This window comes from Giraffa tippelskirchi, chromosome 6 (assembly GCF_054371585.1).
Source record: "Giraffa tippelskirchi isolate mGirTip1 chromosome 6, T2T-mGirTip1v1.2.pri, whole genome shotgun sequence".
In the NCBI taxonomy this organism is placed as follows: domain Eukaryota; kingdom Metazoa; phylum Chordata; class Mammalia; order Artiodactyla; family Giraffidae; genus Giraffa; species Giraffa tippelskirchi.
In genome coordinates this window covers 43,798,350-43,822,534 of record NC_137280.1, presented here as the reverse complement: position 1 = coordinate 43,822,534, position 24,185 = coordinate 43,798,350, and the positions used below count along the sequence as shown (strand labels likewise).

Sequence of the window (24,185 nt, the reverse complement as noted above, 5' to 3'; positions counted from 1 at the left end):
TTCACAAGGACCACAGGAGAACTTTGCGTCTTATGTAGCAGTTCAGAAATGTTGTTAGCTGAGATAAAGTCATAATGAAATGTACTTGCTCTTAAAACAGTGAAAATGAATGTATTACACAAATCTGCAAGAGAGGTTTTTTAAAGATATTTGAGAACAATCACCAGGAGTAGGTGCTTCCTTGGTGGCTCAGTGGTAATGAATCTACCTGCCAATGTAGGGGTTGTGGGTTCGATACCTGGGTCAAGAAGATCCTCTGGAAAAGGAAATGGCAACTCATTGTAGTATTCTTGCCTGGGAAATCCCATGGACAGAGGAGCCTGGCAGGCTACAGTCTATGAGGTCCATGACTTAGCAACTGAAGAGCAACAAGAACCAAAAGTAGACTGACCTGTTATGTAAAGAGCTCAGGCTTTATCATACTACCTACCATTTACTAGCTGTATGGCTGTGAAAGTCTCTGAATCTCAGAGCTTATTTCTTCAGCTATCTGCTTCACTGAGTTTTTGTGAAGACAACTTTGTGAAGGTCCCTACACTGTACCTGGCAGGTAGGGTAGCAGGCTTTAATATGTAGTAGCTATGGCTATGGAATGCCATTGACATATGGGCTCCTGCTGTACCAATAAGCCAGTTCACTGGATTCACTAAAGCCAACATTCCAAGAGCCTGTACCAGGCACCCTCTCATTAGCTTTGCTCCAATGTGAGTGCATCAAACATCTACTCTCTTTTCTTTCAGAACAGTTGTCAGCCTCTGCCTCTTTGCTGTCGTAACATTAATCCAAATGCCTAATCCCACCAACTCTATGTTTCCCACCCCTCAGCAGTGGGAACCCATGAGAATATGAAGGTATTGAAGACATTGTATTTACAGATCTTTTCATGGCTCTCTGGCTAGGAACAAGTTAGAAGGACTTAAAGGAGTCAGTAATTGAGTTTCTTTTCCCTTCTGGGCCTTCTGCTGGGTCCTGTATCTTTCTTAGGTTTTAGGAGGGAGGGGAGATTCATACTGTAGAGCAGGGCAGTGATAGCTGATATACTAATAACAGGTTGTTTTTTTTTTCTGAGGAACTGAAATAAATGTACAGTTTCACAGTTAGTATGAAGAATATTGATTTCCATGAATGCATGCATGCATGCTTGTTACTTCAGTTGTGTCCTTCTCTTTGCAACCCTATGGACCATAGCCTGCCAGGTTCCCCCGTCCATGGGACTTTCCAGACAAGAACACTGGAGAGGGTTGCCATTTCCTTTTCCAGGGGATCTTTCTGACCCAGGGACCAAACCCACATCTCTTAGTTTCCTGTATTGGTAGGCGGGTTCTTTACCCCTAGTGCCATCTGGGAAGCCCCACTGATTTCCATAGTGTGAGTTAAAAAACTAAAGCTCAGAGGTCAAAGGTTACTTGGTTACATGGTTTAAATGCAGTCCACAATAGGAATCAAGTGAACAAAACTAAAGATAGCTCATGAAATGAAAACATTTTCTGGTCCCAATAAGTTTATTTCCTTTGTTTAAGAGTTCTGTTAACAGCTGGGTAGATATTAAAAAATAACCCTGTCTTTAAAAAAATTATCAGTACAACTCTCAGTCTTCTTTTCAATTGTATTGCTAGACAAGACTTACAGATGTAATTTAGAAAGAAGCAATTTATATGTATCTCTTCAAGGCTGAAGACACACACAGACAAACCAAAAGGAAATCTTTCTCATCATTTGAAACAAATGATTTGCTAGATTAAAAGAATGACCCACCTGGATATATAACTTTAGCTTTGATTTTTAATAACTCTTTCAGGGAGTTCATATAATCGTAGAGGTCTTCAAATACGGTTGTTCCTTCCCCTAGGATGCAATCTCCAGAAAACAGAGCATTTTCTTCTTCTAAGACTAGGGCCATATGATCATCAGTGTGGCCAGGTGTGTATATAACTCTAGTTGAAAGAAGAAATAGTTAACAGTTGGAACTCGTAGGCTTAGGAGAAATTTTGAGACTAAATTATTCTCTCCTTCTTTATGGACAAGACACAAATAAATGATGTCAATGCATTTTCTAAAAAGAGTGGAGTCTTAACCACTGGACTGCCAGGGAATCCCCTACATGAAGGTTTATGACCATACCAATAATAAACCAGTTAAGGAACTAAGTCTAAATAATTTGTTCTGCAGAGTACTTGATTGCTCAGCCACACACAGGCAACCCTCTCCTGTGGTCATTTTTTTCTGTTATTACTCCTGTACTTTGAATTACTGCAGATTTCACTTTGTTTTCTTGTTTACCATTCTACATCCCAAGGCTATGAACTCTGAAAGGCAGGACTCCTGTCTTATTCTCATCTTTATAGTCCCAGTGCTTAGCACTCAGTATTAGCTAATATCAATGTATTTCTTTCCATGTGTCAGGCACTGACTTCAGGAATTTACAAGCATTATACACTTAATCCTTCCTACTAGTAATGGGGTGGGTACTATTAACCTCTCCATTTTCTATTTTAGATAACGAAATCACAGGAGATAGCAAAAAAAAAATGTCTGGTGGAATAAGATTTAAATTATGTTTTATTTAGCTTGAGAGGTTAATTAGCCTTACCTCTTTTCAAAATACTTTACTTTTTGGCTGTGAAAACAGAGCTCTGTTTTGGTTTTATTTTTAAAAAATTAATTAATTTTACTTTTTCAGCCACTCAACGCAGCATGAGGGATCTTAGCTCCCTGACCAAGGATCAAACCCATGCCCTCTGCAGTGGAGGCATGGAGTCTTAACTACTGGACTGCCAAGGAAGTCCTTCTCTTTGCCTATTCTAAATAGTATTGCATTTTATGTGCCTGGAATACTTTAAATAATTTTTCTCAATAATGGATTTTTTGGCGGGAAGATAGGGCAGATATATTTGCATTTATTGTATAGGAATTGAGAGTGTGTTTCTGGTTAAGACTAGGTTGAACACCTGCATCTCTTCTTTTCCTCCTAAAACATCAACAAAATTACCATAAAGGGATATGTGAATAATTGCACTCCTCACAGGAGTGAGGAGAATGGACCATATCATTAGAATTCTAGAAGCTAAAAGAAGACACATGAGTGAGAAATGACTTATTAGATGAGAGAAAAACTGACATCTAAGCTGGCAGAGGTGAAAGCTGAGATCCAACCAGATTCACACTGCCGAAGTCGCCAGTCTCTGGACGTGGGATGCCAGGAATTTAGAAGTAAGTAGAGGGTGAAGCGGGGAGCGGAGGCTAAAGGAAGAAGGATTGATTGAGAGTGTATTTAACAAACATTCAGGTCTTCAGATTCCCCTCTTGTTTGGAGCAACCTGACAAGCACCCCAACCCCACTAAAGGAAAAGACTGGAGATTTAATCTTCAACGAGGGAAACTTCAACGAGGATGAAACATAGGCACTGACAGAGGTAGCGACACTGTTCTAAAAGCAGGAAGACCACGTGAATACACATGGATCCCCAAGCCTTCTTTCCACACTCAGCTTCACACTCAGCTCCTAAAATGCTGGCAGCCAGGCCTTTCTTCTTCATGAAGATAAGAGTCTTTGCTGGGAAACACTCCCAGCTCAGGAAGAAAGATTCCTATGTTGGAAGTTTCCCAACTAAACAATTCATCTAGATGATGCCACAGTGTGGTGCACAACCTACAGGAGCCGTCTTATGTTTTCAGAGCTCCCAAATAGCTGTCATCTCCCTTAGAAGACATCCTGGAGGAGGGCATGGCAATCCACTCCAGTGTTCTTGCTGGGAGAATCTCCATGGACAGAGGAGCATGGTGAGCTACAGTCCGTGGAGTCACAAAGAGTGTTACACGACTGAAGCGACTTAGCATGCATGCACCTTTAGAAGACATTGGTAAATACCAGATCACCAGACATCTGAAGAAAGCCTTTCCAACTGAAGAAAGCAAATAAAAACAAGCAAAATAATTAGGAGGCCACAAATTACGAGGAAGAAAATTTCCAACAAAAACAAAAACACACACAAACCTCCCCTCCACAGCCACAAAGAAAAACAGCCCCACTAATGTCCTAGGAGAGATACGACATTGTAACGATGAAACAAGAAAGAATAGTATGAAGGGAGCATTTAGGGGGCAAAAAGATCTCCTGAAAGCTAAAAATGTGAGAAGAGAAAGGGAAAAATAGGATTAGGAGATAAAGCTGATAAAAACCTCCCAGAAAGTACAGCAAAAAGGCAAAAAAGACAGAAAACAGGAGGAAAAAAATAAAGTTAGGGGATGAGTCTAAGCATTCTAACAAAATAGGAGGGGTTTTAATAAATGAAACAGGACAAAAGAGATTAGAGAAAACATCAGTGAACAACTTCAGAAAATTGTGAGAACTGAAGGACACGTTTCCAGACTGAAAAGGCTTCTCAAGGATCCAACATTATAAACTTCCTCCAAGGTATACCACTGGGAATTTCCAGAACATAGTGAAGAAGAAAAAAAAAGAAAGAAAAAAAGAAAACAAACAGGTGGTCAAAAAAGTTCAGCAATCTGAAAGGTTTCAGATTTCTCAATCTCAATACTGTATTAACTAGAAGGCAACGAAATCTTGCATATGAAACCAAGAAGGAAAAAAGATTTTCGACTTGGAATTTATAAAGTGCACTTCAAATCAAGCTGGATTAAACAAAGACATTCTTAGATATGAAAGGTCTTAAAAATGCACTTCCTCAGAAAGCTATTGGAGATGGGCTCCACCAAAACAGGAGTATCAAGAAAGAAAATTATGGGGTACAGGAGGCGTGATACAAGACTGGCGGGAGGCAAGGGGAAGCCCCATGTGAGCATGAAGGGAATTCTGGGAGGATCATAGAGTCAGCCTGGAAGAGACCTGTCCAGGACAGCAAGTTAGGAGGCTCTGAGGGAGGTTCATCCAGAACATGGAAGCGTGAGAATCCCAGATATATTTAAACATTCTAAGAGAACATTTATATAACTGGAGTTGAATTAATGATAAGTATATAGAAAACTATTTAAGTATCAAAATAATTATTAACTGCAGGAAAGCAGGAAAGGAAAATTAAGCACAGTTTACTACATGGTTCAGCTGTAAATACTATCTATAGTCCTAGTAAGGTTAACATTGAATACTGAGCTAACCAAAATTATGACCCCAGAAGACTGGCAGATAGGAATGGAGCCCATAAATAAGAGAAGTGGGAAAACTAACTCTTAATTTTTTTCAGAGTGGGAAATTAATTAAAAAAAAAAAAACTAAGTGGGAAAGTCAAGACGCAGCAAAGGATCAAACAGTCCTTCAAGAATATTGTTATTGTCACTGCTCCACCCTCTTTCATTTTTTCTCCCTAGAGGTGTCCATTTTCACCCCTTTTGCTAATTATGTATGTCATGTGCCTGAATTTTTTGTGTGTGTGTCTGTCTGTCTGGCCCCAAAAATCTACACTACTGAAGCTAATTCTGCATTCCTCTCTGCTTCAAGACCTTGAAAAACCTACCTAATGATCTAATAAACATATTTTCAAGTTTGGTTTTTAGATTCTAGCAAGTTTTGATGAGTAACCTTCTTCTGGGCTTCCTAGGTGGCACCAGTGGTAGAATCTGCCTGCCAATGCAGGAGACATGAGACTTGGGTTCGATCCCTGAGTCAGGAAGATCCCCTAAAGGAGGGCATGGCAGCCCACTTAAGTATTCTTGCCTGAAGAATCCCATGGACAGAGGAGCCTGGCGGGCTACAGTTCATAGGTTTGCAAAGAGCTGGACATGACTGAAGCGACTGAGCATGCACAGGCAGATAAACCTTCTTTTAACAAAATACGTTAGATTACAGTACTTTTTAAAGTCTGAAGTGAAGTGAAGTGAAGTTGCTTAGTCGTGTCCGACTCTTAGCAACCCCATGGACTTTAGCCTACCAGGATCCTTCATCCATGGGATTTTCCAGGCTAATCTCGAATTAAAAAGAGAATCTATAAAAACACAAATAAGCTTAAATTATATGTCTTATTTAAGCTTAACTCACAGAACCATATTACTAGTAAGCAACAATGAAGCTTCACTAACAAGATGTGTAACTATTAGCAACTAAAGGCTCAGTATTTTTATGGACTAACTCTAATAAACATTTAAAAGTCTGACAGTTTCACTATCATCTGTGCCAGAGCATAGGTAAAGAAGGAAAACTTATGACTGCCAAACCTGATAAAGTTGCACAAAAAGAAAACTAACTACCCAATCTCATTAATAAATAGTATTATAAAAATCTTAACCAAAATATTAGGTTATCCAAAAAGTTTGTTTGGGTTTTCCTCATAAGCTGCTATGGAAAAACTTGAATGACCTTTTTGGTCAACCCAGTATTAACAAATAGAATGCAAAAGCAAATTTAAAAATAACATAGTGATCAAATAAAGTTTACCAAAAATGCAAGGGTGTTTCAATATTATAAGATCACTGAAAATAATAATAAAGCTATGGAGAAAACTAGTAAGACCACTGCCCTAGACATTGCAAAGATGACAAAATTCAAATCGTAACAGTATTTAAGAAAACTGACACAACTCTAACGGCATTAATAATAATCAGATGTCAACAAATGAGTCCAAAATGCAGTACTTGGATGCAATCTCAAAAATGACAGAATGATCTCTGTTCGTTTCCAAGGCAAACCATTCAATATCACTGTAATCCAAGTCTATACCCTGACCAGTAATGCTGAAGAAGCTGAAGCTGAATGGTTCTATGAAGACCTACAAGACCTTCTAGAACTAACACCTAAAAAAGATGCCCTCTTAATTATAGGAGACTGGAATGCAAAAGTAGGAAGTCAAGAGCTACCTGTAGTAACAGGCAAGTTTGGCCTTAGAGTACAAAATGCAGCAGGTCAAAGGCTAACAGAGTTCTGCCAAGAGAACAAACTGGTCATAGCAAACACCCTCCTCCAACAACACAAGAGACGGCTCTACACATAGACACCACCAGATGGTCAATACCGAAATCAGATTGATTATATTCTCTGCAGCTAAAAGATGGAGAAGCTCTATACGGTCAGCAAAAACAAGACGAGGAGCTGACTGTGGCTCAGATCATGAACTCCTCATCGCCAAATTCAGACTTAAATTGAAGAAAGTAGGGAAAACCACTAGACCATTCTGATATGTCCTAAATCAAATCTCTTATGATTATACAGTGGAAGTGACAAGTAGATTCAAGGGATTAGATCTGATAGACAGAGTGCCTGAAGAACTATGGACGGAGGTTCCTGACATTGTACAGGAGGCAGTGATCAAGACAATCTCCAAGGAAAAGAAATGCAAAAAGGAAAAATGGTTGTCTGAGGAGGCCTTACAAGTAGCTGAGAAAAGAAGAGAAGCTAAAGGCAAAGGAGAAAAGGAGATATACCCATTTAAATGCAGAGTTCCAAAGAATAGCAAGGAGATAAGAAAGCCTTCCTCAGTGATCAATGCAATGAAATAGAGGAAAACAATAGAATGGGAAAGACTAGAGATCTCTTCAAGAAAATTAGAGATACCAAGGGAACATTTCATGCAAAGATGAGTACAATAAAGAACAGAAATGGTATGGACCTAACAGAAGCAGAAGATATTAAGAGGTGGCAAGAATACACAGAAGAACTATACAAAAAAATCGTCATGACCCAGATAATAATGATGGTGTGATCACTCACCTAGAGCCAGACATCCTGGAATGTGAAGTCAAGTGGGCCTTAGGAAGCATCACTATGAACAAAGCTAGTGGAGGTGATGGAATTCCAGTTGAGCTATTTATTTCAAATCCCAACAGATGATGCTGTTAAAGTGCTGCACTCAATATGCCAGCAAATCTGGAAAACTCAGCAGTGGCCACAAGACTGGAAAAGGTCAGTTTTCATCCCAATCTCAAAGAAAGGCAATACCAAAGAATGTTCAAACTATTGCACAATTGAACTCATCTCACACGCTAGCAAAGTAATGCTCAAAATTCTCCAAGCCAGGCTTCAACAGTACATGAACCCTAAACTTCCAGATGTTCAAGATGGATTTAGAAAAAGGCAGAGGAACCAGAAATCAAACTGCCAACACCTGCTGGATCATCGAAGAAGCGCGAGTTCCAGAAAAACATCTACTTTTGCTTTATTCACTACGCCAAAGCCTTTAACTGTGTGGATCACAATAAACTGTGGAAAATTCTTAAAGAGATGAGAATAGCAGACCACCTTACCTGCCTCCTGAGAAATCTGTATGCAGGTCAAGAAGCAACAGTTAGAACTGGACATGAAAAAACTGACTGGTTTCAAATCAGGAAAGGAGTACATCAAGGCTGTATATTGTCATCCTATTTATTTAACTTACATGCAGAGTACATCATGCAAAATGCCGGGCTGGATGAAGCACAAGCTGGAATCAAGACTGCTGGGAGAAATATCAATAACCTCAGATACGCAGATGACAGCACCGTTATGGCAGAAAGTGAAGAACTAAAGAGCCTCTTCATGAAAGTGAAAGAGGAGAGTAAAGAAATTGGCTTAAAACTCACCATTCAAAAAACTTAAGATCATGGCATCTGGTTCCATCACTTCATGGTAAACAGATGGGGTAACAATGGAAACAGTGAGAGACTTTATTTTTTTTGGCTCAGAAATCACTGCAGATGGTGACTTCAGCTGTGAAATTAAAGACACTTGCTCCTTGGAAGAAAAGCTATGACCAACCTAGACAGCATATTAAAAAGCAGAGTCATTACTTTACCACAAAGGTCCATCTAGTCAAAGCTATGGTTTTTCCAGTAGTCATGTATGGATCTGAGAGTTGGACTGTAAAGAAAGCTGAGTGCCGAAGAATTGATGCTTCTGAACTGTGGTGTTGGAGAAGACTCTTGAGAGTCCCTTGGACTGCAAAGAGATCCAACCAGTCCATCCTAAAGGAAATCAGTCCTGAATATTCATTGGAAGGGCTGATACTGAAGCTGAAACTCCAATACTCTGGCCACCTGATATGAAGAACTGACTCAATGGAAAAAGACCCTGATGCTGGGAAAGATTGAAGGCAGGAGAAGGGGACTACAGAAGATGAGATGGTTAGATGGCATCACCAACTTGATGGACATGAGTCTGAGTAAGCTTCGGGAGTTGGTGATGGACAAGGAAGTCTGATGTGTTGCAGTTCATGGGGTTGCAAAGAGTTGGACACCACTGAGTGACTGAACTAACTGACTAACTGAGATGATACCACTCTAATGGCTTAGAATGAGAAGGAACAAAGAGCCTCTTGATGCGAGTTTGAGAGGAGAGTGAAAAAGCTGGCTTAAAACTCAACATTCAAAAAACTAAGATCATGGTATCCAGTCCCATCACTTCATGGCTAATGATGAGGAAAAGTGGGAACAGTGGCAGATTTTATTTCCTTGGGCTCCAGAATCACTGTGGATGGTGACCACAGTTATGAAATTGAAAGACACTTGCTCCCTGGAAGAAAAGCTATGACAAATCCAGACAATGTACTAAAAAGAAGAGACATCACTTTGCCAACAAAGGTCCGTACAGTCAAAGCTATAGTTTTTCCAGTAGTCCTGTATGGATATGAGAGTTGGATCATAAAGAAGGCCGAGTGCTGTGAAGAACTGATACTTCTGAACTGTTGTGCTGGGGAAGACTCTTGAGAGTCCCTTAGACAGTAAGGAGATTGAATCGGTCAATCCTAAAGGAAATCAATTCTGAATATTCATTAGAAGGACTGATGCTGAAGCTGAAAGCTCCAACATTTTGGCGACTTGACATGAAAAGTCAACCCATTGGAAAAGACCTTGAGGCTGAGAAAGATTGAAGGTAGAAGGAGAAGGGGGCAACAGAGGGTGAGATGGTTGGGTGGCATCACCGACTCAATGCACGTGAGTTGAGCAAACTGTAGGAGACAGTGAAAGACAAGGAAGCCTGGCATGCTACAGTCCAAGGGGCTGCAAAGAGTCAGACATGACTTAGCCACTGAACAACAGGAAAACAGAAACAAGTATAACTTAGAATGATTTCTCCCTTACCAAAAAAAAAATCAAATCCTTATAAAAATTTTTGCTAAAAGTGTAATAGACGTAAGGTACAAGAACATAAGCTACTAGTGTAATGGGAGCAATTACTTTTGAGAGGCATTAAGAACTGACATTAAGAACTATTATGCTTTTATAGTTTCTAAGTGTATGCTTTATATATTGCAAACAATTACAATTTTATAGTTGAACCAATGTCAAGTTATTAAAGAGATGTTAGAAATCATCTCTGGTCTGATTAAACCTGCTGCCACCTGTTAATGAAAGTATTCATGTTATATGAAAATGATTCCAGTAGCTATATTTCTAGCAAATATAAAAATATGTGAAGACACTCTACAGAATGGGAAAACATTTGCAAACCATATATCTGATAAGGAGTTAATATCCAAAATACATAAGAAACTCATACAGCTGAACAGCCAAAAAATCCAATAAAAAAAATGACCAAAAACTTGAATAGACATCTTTCCAAAGAATACAGATGAAAGACCAGCAGGGACATGAAAAAGTGTTCAACATTATTAGTTATTGGGGAAATCCAGATTAAAACCAAAATAAGATGTCACCTCATGCCTGTCAGAATGGCCATCATCAACAACACAAGAGATACGAAGTGCTGCTGTGTGTGTGCGCAAAAAAGGAAACGCTTGTGCATTACTGGCAGGACTGTAAATTGATACAGCCACTACAGAAAACAATATGGAGAACTCTCAAAAAATTAAAAATAGAACTACCTATCATCAGCAATTCCACTCCCAGGAAATGAAAACACTAACTTCAAAAAATATCCGTAGCCCAATGTTCACAGCAGTGTTATTTACAATAGCCAAAACATGGAAACAACCTAAGTGGCCACTGATGGCTAAATGGATAAAAAAGTTGTGAGATACACACACACACATATACACACAATGCAGTATTATTCAGCCATAACAAATGAGGAAATCCTACCATTTGGGACAATGTAGATGGACCTTGAAGGCATTATGCTAAGTAAAATAAGTCAGACAGAGAAAGACAAATACTACATGATCTCACTTGTACGTGGAATCTTAAAAAAAATAAAAATAAAAAATGCACCAAACTCATAGAAAAAGAGATCAGGCATGCAGTTACCAGAGGTGGAGGGTGAGGGGAGGGAGAAATGGAGGAAAGGTAGTTAAAGGTACAAATTTCCAATTATAAGATAAATACAAGGCATACAATGTACAACAAGATGACTAAACACTGCTGTATGATCTATAAAAAAGCTGTTAGAATAAATCCCGAGTACTCATCATAAGGAGAAAATTGTTCTTTTTTTCTTTTTATTCTTCTTTCATTTCTTTTTATCTATATGAGATGATGGATGTTAGCTGAACCATAATACATGTAAATCAAACCACTGTGGAAAAAACAGTGTTGGTGTGTATCATATCTTACAGACAATCCTATGAATAATCACAATAAAATGCATTTATGAAAAGACCCAGTGTTTTTTTTTTTTTAATTGAGAACGACTCATTTGGAAAACCATTCTTTTCAGAGTCTGCAAATTGCCTTTTCTGTCCAAGTGCTTGCAATACCTCCTTTTCCACCTGCTGGGTTGAGGGAGGTGAGCATGGCGACCTTGAAAGAAAGGACTGAGGGTAATGGAATCACAAGATGGAAGGAGCTTGAAACCTCACTTGCAGGAGGGCCCCTCACTAATCACTACCCACTTTTGGACTTTCTGTGACTGAGAAGTAAACTTCTTCCATGTTTTAGCCATTACCCATTTCTGGGTTGGTTGACCACAGCAACTAGAATTAACTAATATTAATTAGTGAAGCTAAGGAGTTGATTACCTGAAGTACTTACGTACAAAAAAACTTAAAATTTAATATATGCTATGACAAAACAGTAAAGGTTATAGAAAAGTTAGTGGAAAGAGCAATGAATTTTGCCCAGAAAGGGTTCTTAAACTAAATAATGGGTGGATTAGGTTTGAAGAATGAACAGATAAGAATCTGTCAGGGAGACAAGTTGACGAGAAGGGGCGATGCCTGGTACAGGGGATGGTACGAGCCAAGGCACAGATGCACAGAATGTCCTTGTAACTGTGCCTATGAGGGCAGTGATGACAGCGAAGACCAGGAACCTGTGGAGCAGACTGTGACATTAGGGGAACAAACATTATCTTGTGTGCAGGGAGCGCTATTCTATGTTTCAGGTGACACAGGGTATGAAGGGTAGATTAGAACGCAGGGAGTCTGCAGACATGAAGACTGAGTAAGAGGTAGTGGTTGTGCACAAGCAGAAAAAGAGGCTGCACTGCCAAATATTTCTGAGGTTAAAAACTACCCTGATTAAATGCAGCAGGCGAGGGTGGGGAGGGGAGAAGGGGGAACGAGAAGAGTGAAGAGGAGTCAGCTTCTATCTCAGGGGAAAAAAAAATTCTATGAAGTACTAAGAAAAGTAACTATTGTGAAGTCGGACAGCAAGTAGAGTTTGTAGGGGAGAGAAAACCAGAATTAGTTCAGCTTTAAAATTGAGTCAGAAATACCCTTTTGAATCCCTCTGACAGATCTCAGGAGAGATGAGTCTGGCCTGAAATGTGTTTACTTTAGGGATGGGTCAACCTTTGGAAGCGAGAGCATGAGCGAGCCCTGAATTTACCTAACGGGAAGATTCCTAAATCACCCTAGCAGGAAGCTACTCCATTTTTTAAAATTTAAATTTGAGTTATTAAAAAAGGTCCTCAATTAATTCAAATAAACAATTTTATAAAGGTAGATAGAGTGAAAAGTCTTTTCCTCTGCTTATCAAGCAACCTATTTTCTCTTCCCAGAGAAACCAATGTCAGCACATCTTCTGTATCCTTCCTGAGGTATTTGCACTCAGACAAACAAATGTGATGAAATCTCCCTTCTCCCGCTTTTATAACACATAGACGTAGATCCCCATCCTGCCTTCCCCAGCTCAAGGACATTGACTTACCTTAGTGTGGCACCTTCAGTCTTAATTATATCTCCATCTTTCACATAAATATACTGTTGCTCTCCATTGCCTATAATTTCTTTTCTCTCAGGATTCCGTGGGAGTTTTTTAACGCAATAGGTAGTGTCTAGTCACAAAACATGTAAAATATATGAAGTCACATTTTAAGTGATAATTCAGCCTTTTACAAGATCAACTTCCACAGAGCCACAGACACTTGAGAGTGGCTGCAAAGTATATTAACAGTAAGAGGCAACAGAAATTGGGATGAATTACAGCAGCATACCTCTGAGATGGTAACTGTTTTTTCCCACCTTAACAAAGAGATTTTTATTCTATCATGCCCTTCCAGGTCTACATAAAAGCCTTTATGTTTTTCTAGTCACTCTTATTTTTATACAAAATTTGGAAATAGCACTTCACAGTCTCAGCTAGCTTTGAGATCAAGATGGGTACCGACTACTGTATAGCACAAGGAACTCTACTCAAAGCTCTGTAATAACCTATATAGGAAAAGAATCTGAAAAATAATAGATATATGTACATATATATTTATGTCTGTCTATCTATCTTAAGATCCCCTATCTATCTATCTATCTATCTATCTATAAGATCCCCTAGAGAAGGAAATGGCAAGCCACCCCAGTATTCTTGCCTGAAGAATCCCACGGACAGAGGAGCCTGGGGGGGGGACTATAGTCCATCGGGTTACAAAGAGTAGGATAAGAATGCATGCATAAGTGAATTACTCTGTTGTACACCTGAAACTAACACAACGTTGTAAATCAACTACACTCTGATATAAAAAAAATTTTTTTTAAAAAAAGTAGGTGTTTAAGGAGCAGCAGTAAAGAACCCAGGAACTTTTTTCTATCTAAGTGCCTGCTGCTGCTAAGTCGCTTCAGTCGTGTCCAACTCTGTGCAATCCCATAGATGGCAGCCCACCAGGCTCCTCTGTCCACAGGATTCTCTAAGCAAGCATACTGGAGTGGGTTGCCATTTCCTTCTCCAATCTAAGTGCCTAACATAAAGTAAAAGAAATATGGCATCATGGCAGAACTTAATAATAAAAGGTTGAGAGCATAAGGTTCTTTCTGTGAATGCTGAAAGGAAGCCCCAAACCCAGGGCTGAGATATGAAAACATTAAAATCAATGTAAACCATAGTACCCTCCCTGACACAATCAATTACTTAACCAATCAACAGCTGAGTGGGCAATCATATAACCAGTATATCATGTATAGTGAATACAAGCACCATGATCCCAGAGTGCTTAAAAACTGTCATAGTTGGGGAAATAAAACGTAAACAGGCAATAATTAGAGGACTATACTCAGGCCTATTTCATCGAGATACTAAATGGACAATGCAGCTAATAAAAGCAACAAGTGTTTAGAGAAAGGAGCGACAGTTAGGAAGGGGTTCATAGACACGACAGAACTGAGGTGTGACTTACAGGATGAGTAGGATGGGAAAAGGTTCAGAGAAAGACTTGTGGGGAATGGTGTTAGTAAAGGCATAGAAACAAGGATGAGCTCTGCTCATGTGCCAAACATGACGCTGCTTACTTGTCTAAAGCAAAACACTGGCTGGGAAATGTGGAGGGAAAGTGGGGTAAGTAAGATGAGCTCAGATCATGGAGGGCCTTAAAGTGCCCTTCACAAACAGAAGGATTTAAACTTTACTGTATGTGGCTACTGTACACTCTTTAGTAAGAAAATGAAATAGTGTTAACAGGTAGATGAGTATGATGGCTGTAGGTGGGGAGACTGCAGGGGGAGAGATCAGAAAGACTGGGGCAGGTGGTGACTGCAATAAACCAGCTAAAAGACAGTGAGCATCAGGGCTAGGGTGGTATCAGTGGAAATATGGAAGGAGAAAAAAACATTCTGAGGAAAACTGACAAAGGACAGAAATCTGGCTGGTAGGGAGGAGACAGAAATATTGCGAATATAATAAAAAGAAAATAAAACAACAGCAACTAGACCTTCCCTCTTCTCAGCTCCAAACTCTATTACTTTGCACCTTAAGAGGCAGAAGCATAAAATAGTATGTTATCATACTGGGAACTGACATTACACAATAAGGCTGTCTTCATTCTAGAGTGAGATAGTGAGGCTTTTTTGTTTTTATTTTGTAATCTACACAATTTTGCCTTTCAGTGAAGCAGTGGAGATATTATATCTCTAGTTATGAGATCTTTGGCAGACAACCCTTCCAAAAAACTCACAACTATCTCAAAATTACAAAACAAATGTCATATGATAAAAAAGTCCATATCATAAAATTATATGCAAATTTGAAAACACATATCCTATTCACAACAGCAATCTATACAGGCAAGATGAAGAAGGGCATGCTGAAAGCAATCATAGTATTATTGAGATGGAATTCACATACTATAAACGTGACCCTTTTGAAATGTGCAACTCACTATTGTTGTTAGGTTTGTTTTTTTTAAGTATATTCAAAGAACTATACACCGTAAGCACTATAAAATTTTAGAACATTTTCCAACCTTCGTACTCAATGGTACCCACTCCTTATTCTTTCCTTCTCCCTGCTCTTGGCAACAACTTATCTGCTTTCTGTCTCTATCATATAATTATTTAAACAGGAGGAAACCCACAGTCATTTGTTAAGGTTTATGGGTTATAACATCATTGTTGATGCTAATTATTTAAGCTGATACAAGCATGTGATATTGCTCATATATAATACTTTCTAATAAAAACACATTCTACTTGAAAAGCAGGAAGCAACTGTTTGACTCCTAGGACTTGGATGTTAAACACATGGCAAAGGCCCAACTTCAGCTGCAAAATAATTATTATAACAAAATACATTTTATAAGATTTACCCCAAACCAAACCAAAACACTCAGACAGCCCGAGGCCATCGAGTTCTCATGTCTGGTAAAATTCTGGCTCCCTGTAAGCCACTGCTGCTGCTGCTAAGTCGCTTCAGTCGTGTCCGACTCTGTGCAACCCCATAGACGGCAGCCCACTAGGCTCCCCCGTCCCTGGGATTCTCCAGGCAAGAACACTGGAGTGGGTTGCCATTTCCTTCTCCAGTGCATGAAAGTGAAAAGTCAAAGTGAAGTCGCTCAGTCGTGTCCGACTCTCAACGACCCCATGGACTGTAGCCTACCAGGCTCCTCTGTCCACGGGATTTTCCAGGCAAGAGTACTGGAGCAGGGTGCCATTGCCTTCTCCCTGTAAGCCACTAGGAGTTCCCAAATCACATACTGATGGTATTTTAAATTTTGTAAGCAGGTTGCTTAAGAGGCGGTCTTCCCTGGTGGCTCAGACGGTAAAGAATCCGCCAAGAACGCTAGAGACCCAGGTTCGATCCCTGGGTTGGGAAGATCTCCTCGGGTAGGGCATGGCAACCCACTCCAATATTCTTGCCTGGAGAATCCTCATGGACAGAGGAGCCTGGTGGGCTGCAGTCCATGGGGTCGTAAAGAGTCGGACACAACTGAGCCATTAACTTATCTGCCCACAAAAATCTTATAAATGGCATTCATAATTTTGGTGTGGCCTGTTAGAAACATAGGTTACTAGCACTGTAAAGTAGCTGAAAACTTTCTGCCACGCTAACAGCTAAACAAAATTATAAGAAAATTTAAGCTAATAATTAAAATATGGAACAAAAAAAGTGAAATGGAACAAAAACGATAGTGATTAACGACTGAGAGAATGAAGAAATATATGGAACTTTGGGGAGGAGACCCTGAAAGTCACCTCTGAACAATTTTAGTGCTGAGCAACTCAAGGTCTGCAAGTAGCTGGTCTACTTTCCACCAAGTTCAGAATGAAACACGAGCCACGTCTCAAATAAGCACTAAAGTTTTCGTGGCTATAAAGCTGTGTCAAATTTCTCTCTTTAAATCAACATACTAGTTAATTAAATAAATATTATTTTGTAGGGAACGCAAACCAATTTTCATGTTTGAAGAAAGTGGGTCAGATGGCCATTAATAGGTGAATGGATACACACAGATGGTGGTATATTCCTACCATGAGTTACTATTTGGCAATAAGAAAGGGACAAACTACTGATGCATGAAACACAGGTGAATCTCAGAAACAAGATGTGGTGTGAGAGAAGCCAGACAAAGAGTGGTTCTGTATTCTTGCATTATAGGAAACTTCAGAACACAGACAAAACTAACCTATGGCAAAACGAAGCAGATGTGTGGCTGTTGAGGGTGGAGGGGGAGTCATTGCAAAGGGCCATTGGCAGATCTCTTTTTGGGGTGGTGGAGTTGTCTTGATTGGAGTGTCACATCAGTGTTTGCCAAACTATACACTTCAAATGGGTACATTTTATGTATGTGAATTCAAGCTCAATAAAGCTAATTCATGAAGGAGAAAAAGGGGGCCATAAGCATTTTAATTCATCACCCTGACCCTCACGTTAAAAGAACTGACCAGAAGTAATTAAGGGTCCTCAGTATAGATTTTTAATTTGCAAAATTTAATGATGGACAAGAGAAAGAAAGGTGAGGACAGGTCAGACTGAAAAAGAATAATTTCCTGCGGTGGACAGTCCCCTTGGATTGGAAGAAAGAAAGTGAGAAGGTAAGATGGTCAGGTTAGACAGGTTTTCACAACTGGCAGCCTGGTGATATTGGTGCTGGGCCTGAGGATATCTTGGTGTCCTAATTAGTCTCAAGGCCTAAAAAGACAGTAATACAAATAATACTAGTTGAATGCTACGTGCATCCCTTGTGTGAATGAACTTTCTCAACTTCCTTGTCTTTCCAGTGCCTTGGACAGGCCAAGCACAGTCCTGTTCCAGTATCTCTGGCCCTGCAATGCCCTCAGCCAGGTAAGCCCTGCTCTCAGACACTGTACGGCTCACTGCCTCTCCCTCCACCCTGGATACCTCTGCCACTGCCCTCCTTTGCTTTACCCTTTACCCTTTCTCCCCTTGCTTTTACTTTTCTTTGTAGTACCTGTCACCATCTGATCTATGATTCCTTTACCATTTACCTTCCCTGTGAGAATAAAGCTCCATGTTTTGTTCACTGCTAGGTTCCTTGTGTCAAGAATAGTACCTGCATATAGCAGTCACTCCAGTGTTTGGTAAAGAAATGGATGGATGGGTCAAACTGTGTGTGATGGTGGGAGGAGAAAGATGGTAAAGTGTCAGTACTTAAGACGTTTCAGAGACAGAGAATTACCAGTTTGACACTCCTTCGCCAGTAGTTCAGTTTATCACGGTGATTGTCTTATGCTCTGGAAGACATATGGATAAGAACACACCCACTGCCCAGTACTCAGGCCACGTGATCGGCACAGTGCGGGGCACACAGTAAACATTCAACAGTAGCTGCTTAGTATTTAATATAAATAGTAAGCGTCACACAAACTAAATTAAAACTGACCTTTGTTACTGGGCAACGGGGAAAAATACCAGGTAAAAGAGATCAGAGGTAGAAAATGGGACTTTTCTTTCCTCTTTTGTCAAAACTGGGGCTAGTTTTCAAGTTACAGTCGTTTCTGAAAGTACCATTTAATTATGGAGTATTCAGTAAATGGTTTACTAGCTTACTTAGCTGTTAACTGAATTAAATCATCCTGAAAACACAGTTTTCTTCAATGAGCTTAATGAATATTTTCTGTTTACCATTACTGATGCTTTTACAAATATCTCCTATGCCTCCAGTATGATCACGGTGCCAATGGGTCACTACGATTTCCTGGATGGCTGTGTTAAATTCCGTCAGAGCCTGCTTTAAACAGCTGATATATTCTGGGATTGATGGTTCTCCAGTGTCAATGAGGATCCTCCTGAAAATTAAATGGAAGATAATCACACAATCAGAACACACAGTATCAATATATTTCTCTCACAGATAATTTACAGTACGTGTAAGAAACTGCATAAATTGCCTTGCTTCCAAAGTGCTTGAAAACCAGATGCACATAAGCTTAACTATAATTATCTCACCTTAAGAAGATCCTTTGAAAAAACTTAAAGCTAAATGTGAGTCTCAACAAGGAATAATAGCAATGATATTGAACACTTACATAGCATTTAAAAGAAATAAAAAGAAATAAGGCACAGTTCCAAGGATCTTATATGTTTTTACAACAGTATTCCTTGTAGCAAACTCTGAAGGTAGGCTTTTCATTATTATATCCAGAAATTAAGTAACTGGGCCAAGGTTACTTGGCAAAGAAATAGCAGAACCAACATTCAAACCCAGATATTCTGGTGCCAGAATACGCATTTTTATTCTCTCTGCTCTTGAGATTTTTTACAGCATTCTCAAATGTCTGAGCAATAGGGAAGAAGCTGATTCAGCGGTTTCCCTAAGGAAATTTAGCCTTCTGCACTATATACAAAATGGAGTACTAGGGTTTCTGTATGTGAAAGTGAGGGCAGCAGGGGAGCAAGGGGTGGGGGTGGGGGATGTTTGAGCCTGTTTCCTTCCTTTACTCAGACAACTTACTTTTTCTGCTTGTGGTTCTGAACCCTCCTGCTTTGTTTGCCCTTCCTCCCTGTTTTATCAACCTGAATATTCACTGGAAGGACTGATGCTGAGGCTCCAATACTTTTGCACCTGATGCAAAGAGCCGACTCACTGGAAAAGACTCTGATGCTGGGAAAGACTGAGGGCAGAAGGGGGCAACAGATGATGAGATGGTTGGATGGCATCATTGACTCAACGGACATGAGTTTGAGCAAACTCCGGGAGATGGTGAAGGAGAGGGAAGCCTGGTGTGCTGTAGTTCACAGGGCTGCAAACAGTCAGACACGACTGAGCGATGGAACAGCACTGTTCCATGCAGGAAACAGTCTTTCTCTCTGAAGTTCTTTTGAAGAAATACGGGTGACATTTTTCCTCCTCCAGAACCAATTCACCAACTTCTTAAATTCATGCCGTTTCACAGGAATCCCTCCCAAGTTGAGGCTGGGGGAGAGAGGATTCGTCTTGATGAAAAGTCTCAGTTATTCATTTGTGCATTAATTCCTCACTGTTTATGAATGATCTACTGTGTGCTATGCTTTTCTTGTTTTTTTTACATTTTTATTTTTTTTAACATCAAAAATGTGCTATGCTTGTCTTGCAAGGCAAAAACCCATCTTGCCCTGGAAAAACACCCTGAGTTTATATGTTAATGACATCTCTTCTGTGACTTCTGATGTTGACTGAATTGCCACACTGGAAACTTCTCTTGACAGTGATGACTGGATTAAAACCTTTAATTATACTATCCTAGACTTACTCTTCACTGGTCTCATCAAATATTGAATTATATATTAATTTTGGGAGCTATCTGATGACTTATGGTATCTACAAGTCTAAGCCAAGGGAAAACAAACCTATTGTTATGGGTGTACTATTTCTGCCAAGTTCACAGGACACCAACACACGACCTGAAACACTGCAGGCACTTAGGCACTTTTCTACTATGAATGAATGAAAGCTTTCTTTTTTATCTTTTAAACAAATCCCATTTAGAACAGTAAGAAATACTATGTCTCCAAAAATTAAAAAAAACACCAGAAGTGTTTTATTAAAGAGCAACTTAATCAAGACTACGTTGTATTAATACTTTACAAACAGGACTTCATTTTATTAAGCATACTGCAAGGAAAAAAAGAAGTTTCACTTTTCACCTACATATAACAATGTCTCTTGAAATGTCACTTTGAAGTTCCTCCCATCAAGGACTAGGGTCTGTTTCCTCATCCTTTGAGTATGGATGTACACTGGGTTTTCCTATGGCCAATGGACTGACATGAAAGTGATGGCTTGCCATTTGAAAGCCTTCACCTCTAGATCTTTACATACTTTCTCTCATTCCACTGGAACCCTGCAATCAGCCAGTGAATAGAATACGTCAGGCTAGCCTGCTGCAGGATAAGTGACCAAAACACAAAAATAAAAACCATACACTACTACTTTGGTTACACGGGGAAGAATGGATTGAACAGGGACAAAAGTAGATCCAGAGAGGCCAGTGAGAGACTATTTTAAAAGCCTAAGCAAGAGTTGTACTGGCTTGGACAGGTTAACAGCAGTGGAAATGTTGAGATCTTTATAATGGCTTGGATATGTGTGTGCAGGAAGCAAAGAAAAATGGTCAAGGAGGGTACTTAAGTACTAACTTTGATTATATATGGGGATGGTTCTGTTTACCAAGATTCAGACAACTGGAAGAAGACAGGTAGTTTGGAGTGGCTTTGAGGTATCCAATTAGAGGTATAAAAAAGCAGTTGGCTACCCTTGTCTGAAGATGAAACCTGGATTTGTCTACACTGGAGCTATAAATTCGGGAGTTATTAATGAATACAACAGGTGAAGCCCAGGAAGTAGTCAAAATCCCCTGGGTAGAGAATATAATAATGAGAACAGAACAAAGAGTAGGACTGTCTCGTGAGGAACTCAAAAGCTTAAAATATCTGGTAAAGAGGATGATTCTATAAAGGAGATTGCTAGAGAGTAGAGTAGCTAGAGAGGTGAGAGCAAACCAGGAGAAGGCGGTGTCAATAAATCAGGGAGTGGTCCACAGCGTCAAAAGATACTGAAGTTCAAATAAGATGGGAATGGTAAAATGCCACCGGGTATAGTAATACAGGAGCCACCAGTGATCTCAGTGGAACAGATGGATATCACTTATCAGAATCACTTGGACCCAATTACTATTCATTTCTAGCCACCTAACATCTACTTTATACAGCTGAGCAGCAGCACCTGCACATTAACTTATCATAGCTCAGCTGCATGGGCTCAACATCATCTCTTTCACTCTCATCTGTGAGTGATTCCACTGGCCGTTCATAGTGGTCTAAGCAGTGCGACATTCAAGACAGTGAATCTGTTCTTCCCTCAATCAGTTTCAGGTTCCTCACGTCTTTTAGCACCAGCACTTTGCCACGCTGAGTGTGATTCTAGTGTTTAAAGATACAGTATGGATTTTTCATACAACATCGTCCCCAACCCCCGCCAACTTCATCTGGTTTTCAAACAGAGCCAGCCATCTGTTTCATCGCTGGAGGAAAAACAGGTTGTGTTGAACTTAGTGAGAGACAGTACACTAATCTTCTATATTGTGTTTTCCTGAGAGACTTTCCAGGATAATTTTGACTACATGCAATTTTCATCTTAGGTACTGACTTCAGAACTCATTTAAGATGACACACTGAAAAGCGAAGAGCATACCTATGGACTTCCTGGGGTGAGTGAATCTAAGCCAACCCCGACTCTATGCTAGGTGTCAGGTATTTTTTTTTTTTTTTTTGCTTAATTTTCTGTTCACCCTAGACCCCGGAGGCAGCTTAAAGCTCTGACTCTGTGTCGTTTATCCCGGACTCAACTTTTCGCTTTCGGCTGGATGGTCAATACTTCCAGATTCTCCAAGCTGCTGCTTCTAAAATTGTGATTTACCAGAAAAAGGCAAATATAGTGGATACTTCAAATGAAAACCCAATAAACTATACTTATTTAACTGTTTAGTAATCAACTATATTTTACTAATTGTAACACGTCTAGTTCATGGCAAACAGATGGGGAAACAATGGAAACAGTGAGAGACTTTATTTTTGGGGGCTCCAAAATCACTGCAGATGGTGACTGCAGCCATGAAATTAAAAGACACTTGCTCCTTGGAGGAAAGCTATGACCAACTAAGACAGCAAATTAAAAAGCAGAAACATTACGTTGCCAACAAAGGTCCGTCTAGTCAAAGCAATAGTTTTTCCAGTAGTCATGTAAGGATGTGAGAGCTGGACCATAAAGAAAGCTGAGCACCAAAGAATTGATGCTTTTCAACTGTGGTGTTGGAGAAGACTCTTGAGAGTCCCTTAGACAGCAATGCGATTAAACCAGTCAATCCTAAAGGAAATCGACCCTGAATACTCATTGGAAGGACTGATGCTGAAGCTCCAATACTTTGGTCACCTGATGCGAAGAACCGACTTATTGGAAAAGATCCTGATGTTGGGAAAGATTGAAGGCGGGAGGAGAAGGGGACGACAGAGGATGAGATGGTTGGATGGGCTCACTGACACGATGGACGCGAGTTTGAGCAGGCTTCCAGAGTTGGTGATGGACAGGGAAGCCTGGCGTACTGCAGTCCATGGGGTCATAAAGAGTCGGCCACGACTGAGTGACTGAATTTAACTAATGAACGCGTCCAGACTGAATAATTAAATTCTGGGCTCAAGATAAATTATATCTTATTTTCAATTTTTATTATTTAGAGTAAGATTGCTCAATGCACTTTTGAGCAGTAAATGACATGTCCCCGTTTCTGCATGATACCACTAAAACAGAATGCGTCTGAACAAAATAAAAATCTTGGAAATACAGACAGGTTATTCCACTCGCAGAATAATTTAAAATAGTTAAAAATATTTAAAATAAGGCCACACAACAGTAACAAGAAACAAAGTTAGTTAGCTCTTCTTTCCCCAAGCTAGCTTTTTCCCAGACTCGAGCAATCTGAAGCAACGAAATCCTGCTCTCTCTGCCAGCGAGTTAAGAAAAAGGCCTCAATAGAACCACTCGCTTTTGCGAACGGAAGTCAAACTCAGGGCCAAACACCAGTGAAAGTCAGGTGAGGAAAGTAAACGCATTCCTGGATTCTTAACTCCAAGCGATCCTAGTGTCTCAACAGCTTAAACAACCTCACTCTGGCTTTCAAAATCAAAGTAAACTGGGTCTCGAAAACAGGAAACGTGTCCATTTTTCCTTAGTCATTTGTAAGTTAAGACAGTTGACTACCCCGGGAGGTCGTGATTTAGGGGAGAGGGTGTCCGAGTCGGGGTGGGCTGGGGCAGGACCCACGGTGCAGGATGCGGGCGCACAGCCTCTCCGCCCGCCGCGAGCAGTCCCCGCAGCCCCAGCTCCGTGCGTCACGCGGGCCGGTGTGTGTGATGGCGGGGGTGGAGAAACGTTTACCTGGGGCCGGTCCCCACCAGGTAGGTGTTGGTGCCCTGCAGGGTCATGGGACCCGGGTTACAGCCCAGGATGCGAATCACCCGACTGGACAGCCGTTCTATGCTCTGCAAGGTGGCAGCCATCTCCTCTTCCACCGCTCGGCGCCGCGGAGCAGGCGGGACCGCCCAAGCCCGGAATCAGCAACAAGGCCGGGGGCGGGGCCGGCGGTCACCTGACGCCGCGCGAGTGGAGTGGGGCGTTGACCCGTAGCTGTGCCGGGGGCGGGGACAGAGGTCACGTGGATCAGCACGAG

At 40.4% G+C, this 24,185-nt stretch overlaps 1 protein-coding gene across 1 annotated transcript in view; it reads right to left on the bottom strand.

Annotated features, from left to right (window-relative positions):
* Nucleotides 1-24,089, bottom strand: part of LACTB2 (lactamase beta 2) — a 33,247-nt gene extending 9,158 nt beyond the window's left edge. The window contains exons 1-4 of the mRNA XM_081501762.1: nt 23,894-24,089; nt 18,607-18,770; nt 12,970-13,096; nt 1,756-1,934 (exon numbers count right to left, since the gene is read on the bottom strand). Of these exons, the coding sequence (XP_081357888.1) occupies nt 1,756-1,934; nt 12,970-13,096; nt 18,607-18,770; nt 23,894-24,015 (592 nt within the window). The 5' untranslated portion in view covers nt 24,016-24,089. The remainder of the gene's footprint in view (nt 1-1,755; nt 1,935-12,969; nt 13,097-18,606; nt 18,771-23,893) is intronic.
* Nucleotides 24,090-24,185: the final 96 nt, after the last annotated feature.